General features: G+C 57.1%; 2 protein-coding genes across 3 annotated transcripts; one reads left to right on the forward strand and one right to left on the reverse strand.

Moving 5' to 3' along the window:
• Positions 1-447: 447 nt before the first annotated feature.
• Ercc1 (ERCC excision repair 1, endonuclease non-catalytic subunit) lies at positions 448-10,120 on the forward strand. Of its 2 annotated transcripts, none has more exons than XM_051162518.1 (9): positions 448-630; positions 1,703-1,918; positions 4,826-4,929; positions 5,475-5,574; positions 6,691-6,767; positions 7,959-8,058; positions 8,976-9,047; positions 9,163-9,231; positions 10,000-10,120. In XM_051162518.1, the coding sequence occupies exons 1-9, from the start codon at positions 508-510 to the stop codon at positions 10,051-10,053; spliced, it is 915 nt and encodes a 304-aa protein (XP_051018475.1). In that variant the 5' UTR covers positions 448-507; the 3' UTR covers positions 10,054-10,120. The 2 variants fall into 2 exon arrangements, with proteins under 2 accessions (XP_051018475.1, XP_051018476.1); XM_051162519.1 differs by having other exon boundaries at positions 6,695-6,767; positions 7,964-8,058.
• Positions 10,121-10,195: 75 nt separating this feature from the next.
• Polr1g (RNA polymerase I subunit G) lies at positions 10,196-12,982 on the reverse strand. Its single transcript, XM_051162520.1, has 3 exons — positions 12,396-12,982; positions 12,042-12,183; positions 10,196-11,453 (listed from the first exon to the last, which is right to left on the reverse strand). The coding sequence occupies exons 1-3, from the start codon at positions 12,415-12,417 to the stop codon at positions 10,403-10,405; spliced, it is 1,215 nt and encodes a 404-aa protein (XP_051018477.1). The 5' UTR covers positions 12,418-12,982; the 3' UTR covers positions 10,196-10,402.
• Between the last annotated feature and the right edge of the window lie 356 nt (positions 12,983-13,338).

A 13,338-nucleotide genomic window follows, 5' to 3' on the forward strand; every position in this document is an offset into this window, starting at 1 on the left:
GAGAGGCGGGCCAGAGCGGCCGGAAGTGAGTCCAGCCAGGGGTCGCGCTGGCCGCGCTGGCGGTGTGTCGCCTCTATTCCCGTCGTGGTATTTTCTTCTAGGCCTTGGAGAAAGAACAGGTGAGTTCTGACAGTGCTTAGACCCAGAGGTAGGGCGAGAGGGGCGGAGGGTGGAGATGGAGGCTAATGGTTGATGATTGGCAGAAGAAGAGGCCAATCATTACGGAGGCTGAGACAAAGCCGAGACTTGGGCGGGGCGAACGCGTCCAGGTGTGCCTCTGGGGGCGGGGCCAGCTGCCCTGAGCGAGTGTGGGGAGGCAGTAATAGGTAGGTGGGCGGGACTGTGAGGCTCGTGGACCAATCCGGAGTGGGCAAGCTGAAGGGGGCGGGCCCAGGGGTTGGCGTTCTGGATCCTAACGCTATGGGACCCGTGCAACCTTTTGGGGAGCTCCGCTGTGAGCGGAGTTTTTTTCCTGTGGAAGATGGACATGCCAACGCCAGTGTCGCCATGCCTCTCAGGCCCCAGATGGACCCTGGGAAGGAAAAGGAAAGTCGGCCGCAGCCCTCAGAGCCGCCCACCAGGAAGAAATTTGTTATCCCACTGGAGGAAGACGAGGTCCCTCCTGCAGGGGTAAGGGCGAGGATTTGGGGGCTGTTGGGAGTAAGGGACCCTTGGGATCACGGCGTGAGTCTAGCGAACTTTGAGGCTTGAGTTGCATTGGAAGAATAGCCTGCTGTCCTTTACAAGCCCCGGCTCCCCCATCGGTAAAATGGCACGGTGGGCTGGTAGTTAAGAGAGGGCCAAGTCACAGAGTGTAAGCTGGCATCTAGCCAATGGCCAGTGACGGCTTTTGTTTGTTTAGTTTTGGTCTTTGAGGGCGGGGCATATGTTTCCTGAGCTAGCCTTGAAATTTGTTGTGTAGCTGAAGTTGGCTTTGAACCCTGGCCCTCCCCTAGTTCCATCACACAAGTGCTGGAATTACAGCAATGGACCATCCTGTACTTAATTTTTTTAATTAATTAATTAATTAATTAATTTGTGTGTGGATGTTGTGCCTGTGCCTATGTTTGTGCACTACATGCACGGAGGCCTGCAGAAGCCACAGGGGGCGTTGGCTCCCCTGGAACTAGAGTGCTGGGAGCTCTGCTCCTCTTGAAGGGCAGCCAGTGCTCTTAACTGAGAAGCCATTTCTTTAGCCACTTAACCATTTTTTTCTTTTTTCTTTTTTTTGGTTTTTCGAGACAGGGTTTCGCAGTGTAGCCCTGGCTGTCCCGGACTCACTCTGTAGACCAGGCTGGCCTCGAACTCGCGGACATCCGCCTGCCTCTGCCTCTTCGAGGGCTGGGACTAAAGGCGTGCGCCACCAATGCCTCTCACTGCTGTTTGGTTTTCTTTTGGTCTTGGCTTTTTTTGAGGTAGGGTTTCTCTGTGTAGCCTTGGCAGTTCTGGACTCACTTTGTAGAGCAGGCTGGCCTCGAACTCACAGCGATCCACCTGCCTCTGCCTCCCAAGTGCTGGGATGATAGGTGGACACTGCCGTGCCTGGCTCGCTCAGGGCTTTGTGCAGGCTTAGGCACAAAGTTCACCAGCCCTTGGGCTTAGCCCTGGAAAGCATCTGTCTGGGAGAAGGAGGCTAAGGGTCAGAGGAGGGGAGACTTCCAGTGTTCTGTCCCAAACCCCCCACCGTCCTTTCTCTCCGCAGGCCAAGCCCTTATTCAGGTCTTCCAGGAACTCCAGCAACACGGCACCCTCAGCCCCAGGGGCCCCTCAGACCTACGCCGAGTATGCCATCGCCCAGCCTCCAGGAGGGGTCGGGGCCGCAGGACCCACAGGCTCCGAGCCTGTGACGGGAGAGAACCCCAGCCATACCCTGAAACCAGGAGCAAAATCCAACAGCATCATCGTGAGCCCGCGGCAGGTGAGGGTGGAGATGGCATGCTGGGGGTTTCCGGTGGGAGCCCCTGTGCCGGGAATCAGCGTTGGGAGTAATGGAAGGGGGTCCGTCTGAGGTTCGTGTGCCTTATCCTCAGGGTTCCGTTTATTCCTTCCTCGTGCATTATTCACTTTGTTCATTTGTCAGTTCCTTCCTGCATCCATTCATTGATATATAAGCCCGTCATCCATGCACTCATTTATTCCTTCTGTGCACTAGTCCCTGTATGCGTTTGGTCGTTCATTCCTTCCTATAGACACCCCTCCATTCCTTCCTATAGACACCCCACCATTCCTTCCTATGGACACCCCACCATTCCTTCCTATAGACACCCCTCCATTTCTTCCTATGGACACCCCACCATCCCTTCCTATAGACACCCCTCATTCCTTCCTATAGACACCCCACCATTCCTTCCTATAGACACCCCACCATCCCTTCCTATAGACACCCCACCATTCCTTCCTATAGACACCCCACCATTCCTTCCTATAGACACCCCTCCATCCCTTCCTATAGACACCCCACAATTCCTTCCTATAGACACCCCACCATTCCTTCCTATGGACACCCCACCATTCCTTTCTATAGACACCCCACCATTGCTTCCTATAGACACCCCACTGTTCCGTTGATGGGCTTGTGGGTTTAGGGTGCCCCAGCCCTTCCTGCCAGGGCTGTCACTCCATTGAGGCTGCTCTGCTCCTGTCCTCAGGTTTGTTCATTTCCTCAGAACCTATAGGAAGGAGACGCCGCCCAGGCACGAGGACAGGCTGTATATGTGGGTGTTGGGGACCCCCCACCCCGGTCTGCACTTTATTGCTGTTACCACTTTACCAAATGGGCCCATCGTAGGCGTACCTTTAAAATCTACTTTAATTTTGGTTTCTTATATTTCTCCCTTCTCCACCGCAATCCCTTTCAACAAACAACCCCAATGCCAGGTAGGAGAGAAAGAAGGTTAGTGGGGAGAGGCAGGCATAGTTTTCCTTAGCTGCTTCCTGCTGTTTAGAGTCTTTGGGGTTCCTTGGGGCAAGTCTAATCCTCAGTTCAGGACATCTTCAACTTCTAGTCAAACTGCATCAAAGACCATGTGCTACTCCCCCCCCACCCCATCCCTCCTCCCTCCTCAAGGCTCCCCCACCCCCCACCCCCCCACTCCCTGCAGGCAGTTCCCAGCTGACAAACATCCCGCGCCCTCTCACAAGGCAGCGGACAAACTGGAGCAGCTCCCATTTAATCCCCACCTGGGATTGAAACAAAAACATGTTTACATATAAAGCAAAAGTTCCATAACAGCCCATAATTATTTATTCATTTAAAGAAAGGTTCTCACAGCTGGGTGTGGTGGCCCAGGCCACCTTTAATCCCGGCACTCAGGAGGCAGAGGCAGCTGGATCTTGGTGAGTTAAAGGCCAGCCCAGTCAACAAAGCCAGTCTAGGACAGCTCAGGGCTATTACACAGAGAAACTCTGTCTTGGAAAAAAAAAAAAAAAAGGAAAGAAAGAAAGGTAGGTTCTCAGTATATAGCCCTGGCTGGCCTGGAACTTACTATGTCGACCATGGTGACCTCAAACTCAGAGGTCCGCCTGCCTCTGCCTCCTGGGATTAAAGGCGTGAGGTGCCACCACCGTTCGGCTGCCCACCCAGCTTTATGATGGAGGATTTTGATGTCTGCAGTGAATGAATTGCTTTCTGGGTTCATTCATTCCTTTCTCCATCCGTTCCATGCCTAGGGTGCCACGCATTGCAACGGGCATAGCCTGGAGCTGCCACACTCCTGCCCTCTAGGAACTGACATGCTACATGGACCCTTAAATCAGTCCTTTGGGCTTATGGTACATTATGACACAGGCTCCAATGGATGCCATCCCCAGCTATTGGTGAACCCTCAGCCTTGAGCTCCTCCCTCCCATTGGGGGTGGTATATGTGTGGAGTGGACAATCCCAACCCTGATTCTTGGGCGTGGGTCTCCTGGGTAACAGTGTCTGTTCTGGGCCAAATAGGCGCCGGTGTGAGTCACTAGGGGTAGAGCACAAGGTGTTCCCGTTCCCTCAGTGGTCCCTCCGGGTTTAGGAAGCCCGTGCTAGATGCTATCTGCCGCTCAGGAAATTCCAGAAGTCCCAGGGATCGGGGTCAGGGTGCATGTAGCAGAAAGTCCACAAGGCTTCAGGAGAGCCAGATCTGGAACGTGGCGGGTGGGGAGGTGGAGCAGTGTCCAGATGACTTGTAATGACCTGGGCCTGGCCTGGTCACTGTCATGTCCCCAGCATGGAGACACATAGTATATGCACCTAGCTGAAGCAGAGCTTGGCTTGCCCAAACACTTCCAGTCGTCCGCTGTTGAGGATGCTCTCAGGAGCACAGGAGGGAGACTGGAGGGGAGTCCTGGCAGAACTCAGATGATGCCTCTCATTATTGTTTGCAGGCTGGCCACAAGGTAGTGTGCTGGTGGCCTCCCAGAGCCAGGGAGGTGCCCTGGTGGCAGAGGAGGGGCGCTGACAAGGACCAAATCCCACCAGAGAAAGAGGGGAAAGAAAGACACAAAAGACACAGGATGGGCCTGGGGCTCGGGATGTGGGGCCCTCCCTAGGCTGGGCAAGCGTGAATGTTGCTGAGGTCGAAGAAGGGTTGGTGTCCAGCAGACCAAAGGATGGATTGATACTGGGACAGAGGCGGGGCAGGGCGACTTTGATGGAGGCCATGGGGGAGGGGAGAGCTAACACTCAGATCCCAGGCCAAGGATTGTGGGAAGAGAAGCTGAAAAAGACCCAGGAAGCTGGTGGGCCTTAGGGTGGGAAGAGGTGGGGGAGGGGCCAGCCTTCAAACCCCCCCCCCCCGCTCTGCCCCCCTCACGCCAATAAGCGGCCTTCACCTTTCTCCCTTGGCAGAGGGGCAACCCTGTGTTGAAGTTCGTGCGCAATGTGCCATGGGAATTTGGTGAGGTGGTCCCCGACTACGTGCTGGGCCAGAGCACCTGTGCCCTTTTCCTCAGGTGAGCTCCCAGGGTGCCTTGAAGGCGGGAGGGTCCTGTCGCACAGTCTTGGCATTTTGAGCTATTCAGTGGGGAAAGTGGGGTTCAGTGTCGTGGGCTCTGGGCCTGTGTGTGGCTCTTTGTTGAAGAAGGGGTTGTCCAGAACAAGAGTGGCTGAGGCTAGACCCCAGGTTAGGAGGGATGAGGGTTGGGCCTGGACCCTGGGTCTGAAGAGTGGAGGCTGGGCCTGGATTTCCTGTTCCCTGAGGGAGGAGGTGTGGGGCCTGTATTCCTGTGTCTGAGGGAGAAGGGGTGGACCCCAATTTGAGGGAAGAAGCCAAGTGTCCAGCCCCCCCCCACCCCCCCCGTCCCCCAACACCACAGCCAACTGCCTTTACCTGCCATGACCCATCCTTGAAATCCATCCAGGTCGATTGACTTTCCTGAGCCTCTGGCGAGGTTGTTCCCTTTGCTGTGCTTATGGGTCCCCAGCCTCTGCATAAGGAGGTCTGGGGCCTCGGGGACATGAGACCCTCAACCTGTCCCCCTTTCCCTGTCTGCTCCAGCCTCCGCTACCACAACCTCCATCCAGACTATATCCACGAACGGCTGCAGAGCCTGGGGAAGAGCTTCGCCCTGCGCGTGCTGCTGGTCCAGGTGGATGTGGTAAGCAGGGCTGTGGCGGCTGGCCCCACTCTCTCCATGCAGCGGTAGCCCAAGCCTGGAGCGCACGCGTGGGGTGCTGAATCCCTCTTAGGACCTCTCTGAGGACTAGATTTTTGACAGCTGAATTCGCCACAGATCTCCCAGAGCCTGCCTGCTGGGGCTGGGAGGAGGGAAGAGAAAACTGTCTAGACCAGACCTGCTGCTGCATTCCTGCCTTCAGATCTGGAGGCTCAGGCAGGAGAAATATGAATTCCTGGGCCAGCCTGGCCTACAGGGAGAGACTTTGACTCAAACAGAAATAAAAAATAGCTCAGCAGGAGAGCCTCTGCCTAGAATCCCCCAGTGAGGGGCTGGGGACGTGGCTCAGTGGTAGAGCCCCTGCCTAGAATCCCCCAGTGAGGGGCTGGGGGCGTGGCTCAGTGGTAGAGCCCCTGCCTAGAATCCCCCAGTGAGGGGCTGGGGGCGTGGCTCAGTGGTAGAGCCCCTGCCTAGATTCCCCCAGTGAGGGGCTGGGGGTGTGGCTCAGTGGTAGAGCCCCTGCCTAGAATCCCCCATTGAGGGGCTGGGGGCGTGGCTCAGTGGTAGAGCCCCTGCCTAGAATCCCTCAGTGAGGGGCTGGGGGCATGGTTCAGTGGTAGAACCCTGCCTAGAATCCCCCAGTGAGGACCTGTGAGATGTGACCTACACTCTGCTCCCCTGGCCATGTCTAAGCGTCTTCACTTGATAGTATTTCAAAGACCTTAAGAAATGATTTACATGTGTATGTGTGTGCATACATGTGAACATACACTCACAAGTCAGAGGGCAATTGTTGGGGGTTGGCTCTCTTCTCCCATGTGGATCTTGGGGATCTGTTGGTCCAGCTTGAAGACAGGCACCTTCATCCACAGAGAATGTGAGGTGCTCAGGAGACCCTGCACATCTAGTGTGATTCTTTTGCGGCGGGGGGGAGGCATGGTTTCTCACTGGGACCACACCGAACTTTTTAATCCATGCTGGGGAGTGAACTCAGGTCCTTGTAGCTTTACTGATGGTACTGCCTTTCTCTCCAGCTCAGCTGTTGGGTTCTCACACTCTATCTCCTGGGTCTCTACTTGTGATTTTCCTCTCTTCCAGAAAGATCCCCAGCAGGCCCTTAAGGAGCTGGCTAAGATGTGCATCTTGGCTGACTGCACCCTGGTCCTGGCCTGGAGGTGAGACACAGGCCCCTCCCACCCAACCCTGCAGCAGCCTAGTCAGCTGGGTGTGGTGGTGTACTTCTGTAATCCTAGCACTCAGTAGACTGAGGCAGGAGGGATCAACTGTTCTGGTGGGGTGTGGTGGTGCATGCCTGTATCAAGCACTTGGGAGGCAGAGGCAGGTGGATCTCTGTGAGTTCGAGGCCAGCCTAGTCGACAAAGCGAGTCCAGGACAGCCAAGACTACACAGAGAAACCCTGTCTCGAAAAACAACAGCAAAAAAGATTATCAGTTCAAGGCCAAGTAAGGATACATAGTGAGACCCTGTGGTGGTGGAAGGGATGCAAGAGTGTGAGGTGGGGGTGTGGCTCAGTGGCAGAGCCCCTGCCTAGAATCCCCCAGTGAGGGGCTGGGGGCGTGGCTCAGTGGTAGAGCCCCTGCCTAGAATCCCCCAGTGAGGGGCTGGGGCGTGGCTCAGTGGTAGAGCCCCTGCCTAGAATCCCCCAGTGAGGGGCTGGGGGCGTGGCTCAGTGGTAGAGCCCCTGCCTAGAATCTCCCAGTGAGGGGCTGGGGCGTGGCTCAGTGGTAGAGCCCCTGCCTAGAATCTCCCAGTGAGGGGCTGGGGGCGTGGCTCAGTGGTAGAGCCCCTGCCTAGAATCCCCCAGTGAGGGGCTGGGGCGTGGCTCAGTGGTAGAGCCCCTGCCTAGAATCCCCCAGTGAGGGGCTGGGGGCATGGCTCAGTGGTAGAGCCCCTGCCTAGAATCCCCCAGGGAGGGGCTGGGGGCGTGGCTCAGTGGTAGAGCCCCTGCCTAGAATCCCCCAGTGAGGGGCTGGGGGCGTGGCTCAGTGGTAGAGCCCCTGCCTAGAATCCCCCAGTGAGGGGCTGGGGGCGTGGCTCAATGGTAGAGCCCCTGCCTAGAATCCCCCAGTGAGGGGCTGGGGTGTGGCTCAGTGGTAGAGCCCCTGCCTAGAATTCCCCAGTGAGGGGCGGGGCGTAGGTGAGCAGTAGTGTCTAGCACATACAATATCCTGGGTTCCTTCCCCAGCATGACCAAATAATGTGTGAGAGCCCACCCCACAGGGCTCAGTGCTGAGAACAGGAGTTGAGGCTGGGTTTTTGGCCTAGTTTTTGGAGTTTAGACGCCCTATGAAGGAGAATTCTGAATGACAGCTCTCGCCCCGGCTGACCTGTGTCCTGTCATCCAGCGCAGAGGAAGCCGGGCGGTATCTGGAGACCTACAAGGCATATGAACAGAAGCCGGCTGATCTCCTCATGGAGAAGCTGGAACAGAACTTCCTGTCCCGGGTGAGACCACCTCCCTTTGACCTTCCGCACCTCTTGACCTTGTGATGGTTTCTAGGTTGAGCACAGTCCTTCCCAAAGCAAGCCTATCCATGCAGGGGCCTCCCTCATCCGCCAGAAGGGTCTTTTAAGTACAAACCAGACCCTGCCCCCCTTAGCTCTGACCCCCTAGCCCATCCTCGGCGCCTACCATCCTATTCCCGCTGCTGGAATTCATGTTTCCCATGCCTGCTCTATGGCGCCTCCTCCTCCAGGAAGCCCTCCTTCATCGTCTCAGCCTAGTAGGCCAGAGTGCCAGGCTGGAACCATCTTGACCCTGCTACGACCGGGGCACCACCCAGCACTCGGCGGCCACTTGGGTGTTATTTTGTAGGCGAGGTGATGGTTTGGAGCTCTAATGAGGAACTCTGTATTTTGGTCTTTCTGGGTGAGCTGGAGGTGGCCACAGCTGCAGCTACTCCTCCACGCTGGTTCCACAGTTTACTGTAATCCCAGAGGGACAGAAGTGACCCTTCCTTCATAGAACCAGTGGGTCCCTGCCCTGCCTGCCCAGTCATGTTAAAAGCCAGCTGTGATTAGCCAGGTGCGGCTGCACACGTCTGTAATCCCAGCACCCAGGAGGCAGGCAGATCTCCGTGAGTTTGAGGCCAGCCTGGTCTACCTGGCTGTAGGCCAATCAGGGATTCATCTGGAGACCCAGAGCATGTGCTGGGAACTGAACTCGGGTCTTCTGGAAGGGGTGTGAGCTCCTAATCGCCCAGCCAACCCCCATTTGTTGTTTCTAGAGATAGGTCTCTCCGTAGGCCCAGAAGGGCCAAAACTGGCTGTGAACCAGACTGGACCCAAATTTGTGGGAATCCTGCACCTTCCTTCTAAGCCCAGCTTCCAAGAAAACAGCCTCTTCTCTCTCTCCTGTCCAGGCCACTGAGTGTCTAACCACCGTGAAGTCAGTCAACAAGACGGACAGCCAGACCCTCCTGGCTACATTTGGAGTAAGAGCCCCCCTCACCCTTTACCTTACTCCCTGGTGCCCACACCTTCCCCAGGGACGCCCTGGGACCCCTGCAGCTGGGACAGATGCCCTGACCCCTCTGTCCCACCTTTCAGTCCCTCAAACAGCTCATCACCGCATCAAGGGAGGATCTAGCCCTGTGTCCGGGCCTGGGCCCCCAGAAGGTAAGGCTCATAGGGGGGATGCTACAGGGCTTGGGGGCAGGGGCAGGAATGAGCCCTAAATCAAAGCACCTTGGAGTTCTATTAAGTGGTGGTTGTTTTTTGATAGCTTTACCTGGCTCCTCCTGCTGAGATCACAAGCTTGTGTTTGGTTTAAAGGGCACCATAAAACTTTTTTTCTGGGGGTTTGGGGGGGAGGGCACTGTGAATGTACCTGGGTTGGTAGCCACCTTCCTGCCTTATTTACTTGTCTGTTTATTTGAGACAGTGTTTCCCTGTGTAGCCCTGGCTGTCCCAAACTGGCTGTGTAGACTAGGCTAGCCTCAAACTCATCCACCTGCCTCGGCCTCCCAAGGACTGGGATTAAAGACATAGGCCACTGGGCCCGGGCGTGGTGTTGTACTCCATTAACACCAGCCCTCAGGAGGGAGAGGCAGGTGGATCGCTGTGAGTTCGAGGCCAGCCTGGTCTACAGAGCAAGTCCAGGACAGCCAGGGCTACACAGAGAAACCCTGTCTCGAAAAACAAAAATGTAGGCCACCACAATAGGCTAGTTTTATGGCTGTAAATGGCCCCACTTACACCCTGCCTCACTTACACATGGGAAAACTGAGCGGGAAAGGGCAGGAGAGCCCCCACCTTCTCGCCAGCCTCGAGTAGACCCCAGACCCCCCCCCCCCAGTTCCTCCAACCTAGAATAAAAACCTCACCCATTCCAAGCAGAACAGGCAAGCAGGCTCTTTAATGACAAGCTCCTTTCCCTGCCCTCAGGCCCGCAGGCTCTTTGACGTCCTACATGAACCCTTCCTCAGAGTGCCCCGATGACCCGCCGCTGCTACCACCATAGCCCCGTGTCACAATAAAGTGTTTTCCTTGCCCAGGCTCCTGCTGGATGTGCTGCTGTGTTTGTTTGGGGGTGGGGGTGGGGGTGATCCCTGCAGTTGATTTATGACAACCCTCCTGGGGCCACCTCAGCCTGCTAGTTCCTCAGTTTCCCCACAGTACTATTAGGGTTGCTGCTGAAGGGTCCTCTTTTGCTGCTGCTTCTCCTGTCCTGTGGGAGACATCCCCCAATGGGGAGGTGTCTTGCACCCCACTTTCCCCATCCTTCTTCTTGGTGGATCCTTGACCTGCCGTGGCTTCAGGCTCCTCGGACTCTCCTGGGTGAGACACCTCAGACTCCAGACTCTGTCGCCTTCTGTCCTTTCTCCTTTTTCTTCTTCTTCTTGCTGGGTGCTGGAGCCACCTGGGGCTCAAAGTTAGCCGGAAGGGCAGCCTCTGTCACCTCTGCCTCCAAAGCCAGAGGTGCCTCTTCCAGACGCTTTTCCTTTTTCTTCTTCTTCGTCTTCTTGGGGGACACAGGAGCTACCTCAGCCTGAACTCCATGTTCTGAAAGTTCAGGCTCCATGATCTCTCCCGGGAACCCCATCTCTGGCTCCATCATCAAATTCTGCCTCTTTTCTTTCCTCCTCTTCTTTGTGGGGGACAGCAGGGCGCTTTCCTCTTCGGGTTCCACAGTGGCCTGTGGCAGAGAGGCAGTCACGGTGCCATCCACCTCGGCCTCCTTTTGCCTCTTTCTCTTTTTGGTGGGGGACAAGGTGGCCCCCTCAGGAGATACTGTTTGAGCCACAGGTTCTGTGTGCCCTGGACCCTCTTCTGGCTGGAGAATCTCTGCCTCCTTGGCTTTCCTCCTCTTCTTGCTGCCGGTGGCAGGCGGGAGTGGTGGCTCTGCCATCTCGGCCCCCACCACCTCTACCTCGGCCACCTGCTGCTTCTTTTTCTTCCTCACTTCCATTCCTGCAGTGCCCACCTCCACAGCACCGTGCCTGTTCACCACCGCCTCCTGACTGGCTGAGGCATCTGGACCCTTCCTCTTTTTCTTCTTTCCTGAAGAGGCTGCCCCAGGCCCAGTGACCGGAAGGCTGCCTCCAAAGGCAGAGAACCGAGGCCGCAGGCCAGCAGGGACCTGAGGTGGGAGGCTTGTGGGGATCGGCTGCAGGGGGACCCGAGAGATACGATATTCTTGAGGCCCCTCCATGATCCTTAAGCTCCCATGGGGGGCCGGGGCACAGGTGAGTCGGCCTCCTGCCTCCGTTGAAGACGCGAGCAACGTGGCTTCTCCGGCCTGGAGGCTGCTGGTCAGGACCCGGTATCGATGCTTCTTGCGGTCCAGTTTGCCCTTAACAGTCTTGGAGCCGGAGAGAGGCACACGGCGCCCGTTGAGGCTGAGGAGGGAAGGGGAGAAGCGGAGAGTGGGGAGATCCTTTGTGCAAGGGGGGGACGGGACCAGAAGCAGTTTTCCGGGCTAGCGCGCAGCCCAGCGCTAGTGTATTGGGGCAAAGCCCCGTTTCCTGTTTCAACCAACCAACCAGCTTGGGGGGGGTGCTTAGAGTGCCTGACCCACCCCCCACACCTCCCTGGTATTGCAATTAGACGTGCACCCCCACGGCTGGGACTGGCTTGATTGAAGTCTACCATTTTCCTGCCTCAGCCTCCCAAGTGGTGAGATTGATTATATGGGATCCCCAGCATTACTGGCTAAGGCTGAGGGAGGCAGGAGGATCAGAAGTTGAAATATAAGATTCTCCAGGCTGGACAGTGGTGGCGTACACCTTTAATCCCAGCATCAGGAGGCAGAGGCAGGGGATTGCTGTGAGTTTGAGGCCAGCCTGGTCTACAAAGTGAGTTCCAGGACACCCAGGGCTACACAGAGAAACCCTAAAGTTCTGGTTCAGGGTACAGGGTGGGCTCAGCCTCTAGGGGTGTGTGTGTGGGATCCTCCCAGTAGGTGTCCTGGGGAGGCGACCACTCACCACTGTGGGGCGAAGTCTGCAGGGGCTCGGATAAGCCACAGTTCTGTATCTGGACCTGTCAGCGCCTCCAAAGTGAAACAGGGGGGATCCGAGTCTGGAGACATCGCCTTAAAGTGGGGAGGGCAGGAGAACCGAGCGGCACCTGTGAGGAGAAACGGTGTGGGAAGGGAAGGGGGTGCCCTTTGACGCCGCCAGCCTCTCAAGGTGCTCGTAGGTCCCTGGTCCACACGCTGCCCGGGGGGTGGGGGTGGGGAGGAGGGCGAACCCACTGCCCCTTCCCCCAGCTTCTCTTGCACCCGGACAGACCCTCCCTCCGAGTGCCCTTTCCTCCCCACCAGTTCCCGCTCCACTCACCGCAGGCCGGGGTACCCTCCATCCCGCCTCCGGGGGAGCCCACTCAGGACCTGCCCGCCGGGAACGCTGCTTGCTCACCACGTGGACCCCAGGGGTGGAGCCACACGCGGAAGCGTCCAAGTCGCGTGGGAGAGTGGGGGCGTGGCTCGGCCCCGTCACTCTATTTGCAGAACCGGGCCAACCTCCACTTTTGAACGTCACACGGCAGAGGAATGACTAATTTCCCAACAATCCACTACGGGAGGGAATCAATTCTCTGTTGGCGAGGAATGCGGGCCGGATCGGTCCTCCGGAGGGTCCGCTCCCTCCACAACTTTGCTCACGTGGTTTCTTCCAACACGCTCTTAAAGGGGCAGTGACCCAGCCAGGCCATCGCTCTTAAAGCGACCGACGGATCGATTGGGCGGCATTCCTGTAAAAAGCCAGGTAAGCATTCTGGTTGTCACGGTTGTGCTTTTAAAACTAGATTGTGTCTTTGGGTAGTCCTTAGTGCGGCGAAAGAGGAAGGCTTGAGCGGATACGTCGGAAAACAGAGAAAAGCGGGCAACCGGATCATTTAAAGTACCAATTAGAGGCGGGGCTTCTGGAGTGAGGAGGGGGGTGCGAAGCGAGGTTGGGGGTGGGGTGCGAAGCGGGAAACTGAGGAGGAGGAGTCCGCGGGGTCAGGGGAGGAGCCTCGGACCCCTGAGCCCAGAAACCGGCTCGTAACCCGACTAACTCCAGTGTCGGCTGAGACTTGTAGATGCCCTCCTGGACTTAGTGTCCGGAGTGGAAAGCACTCTCCTCGGCTCCGAGGGAGGTAGGGGTACTGCTGGCGGACCCCTTCCTGCCCCGGGGCCCAAGTAAACAAGCAGCACGTGGACGCGGGATTTGGGGGACGCGCCCACGCCCCTTCCCAGCAGGACTGCAGCGCGTGGGGCGGCGGGTGGGTCCGCGGGACGGC

Source organism: Acomys russatus, chromosome 19, assembly GCF_903995435.1.
Source record: "Acomys russatus chromosome 19, mAcoRus1.1, whole genome shotgun sequence".
NCBI lineage: Eukaryota > Metazoa > Chordata > Mammalia > Rodentia > Muridae > Acomys > Acomys russatus.

Bases quoted from the DNA above. Each gene is read 5' to 3' on its own strand.
- Ercc1 (XM_051162518.1), top strand. From the start codon at position 508: ATGCCTCTCAGGCCCCAGATGGACCCTGGGAAGGAAAAGGAAAGTCGG. The intron at 8,059-8,975 runs GTGAGACCACCT...TCTCCTGTCCAG, and splicing joins AACAGAACTTCCTGTCCCGG to GCCACTGAGTGTCTAACCAC. The intron at 9,232-9,999 runs GTAAGGCTCATA...CCCTGCCCTCAG, and splicing joins CGGGCCTGGGCCCCCAGAAG to GCCCGCAGGCTCTTTGACGT.
- Polr1g (XM_051162520.1), bottom strand. From the start codon at position 12,417: ATGGAGGGTACCCCGGCCTGCG. The intron at 12,184-12,395 runs GTGAGTGGAGCG...TTCTCCTCACAG, and splicing joins GGAGGGTACCCCGGCCTGCG to GTGCCGCTCGGTTCTCCTGC. The intron at 11,454-12,041 runs GTGAGTGGTCGC...TTCCCTCCTCAG, and splicing joins GCAGACTTCGCCCCACAGTG to CCTCAACGGGCGCCGTGTGC.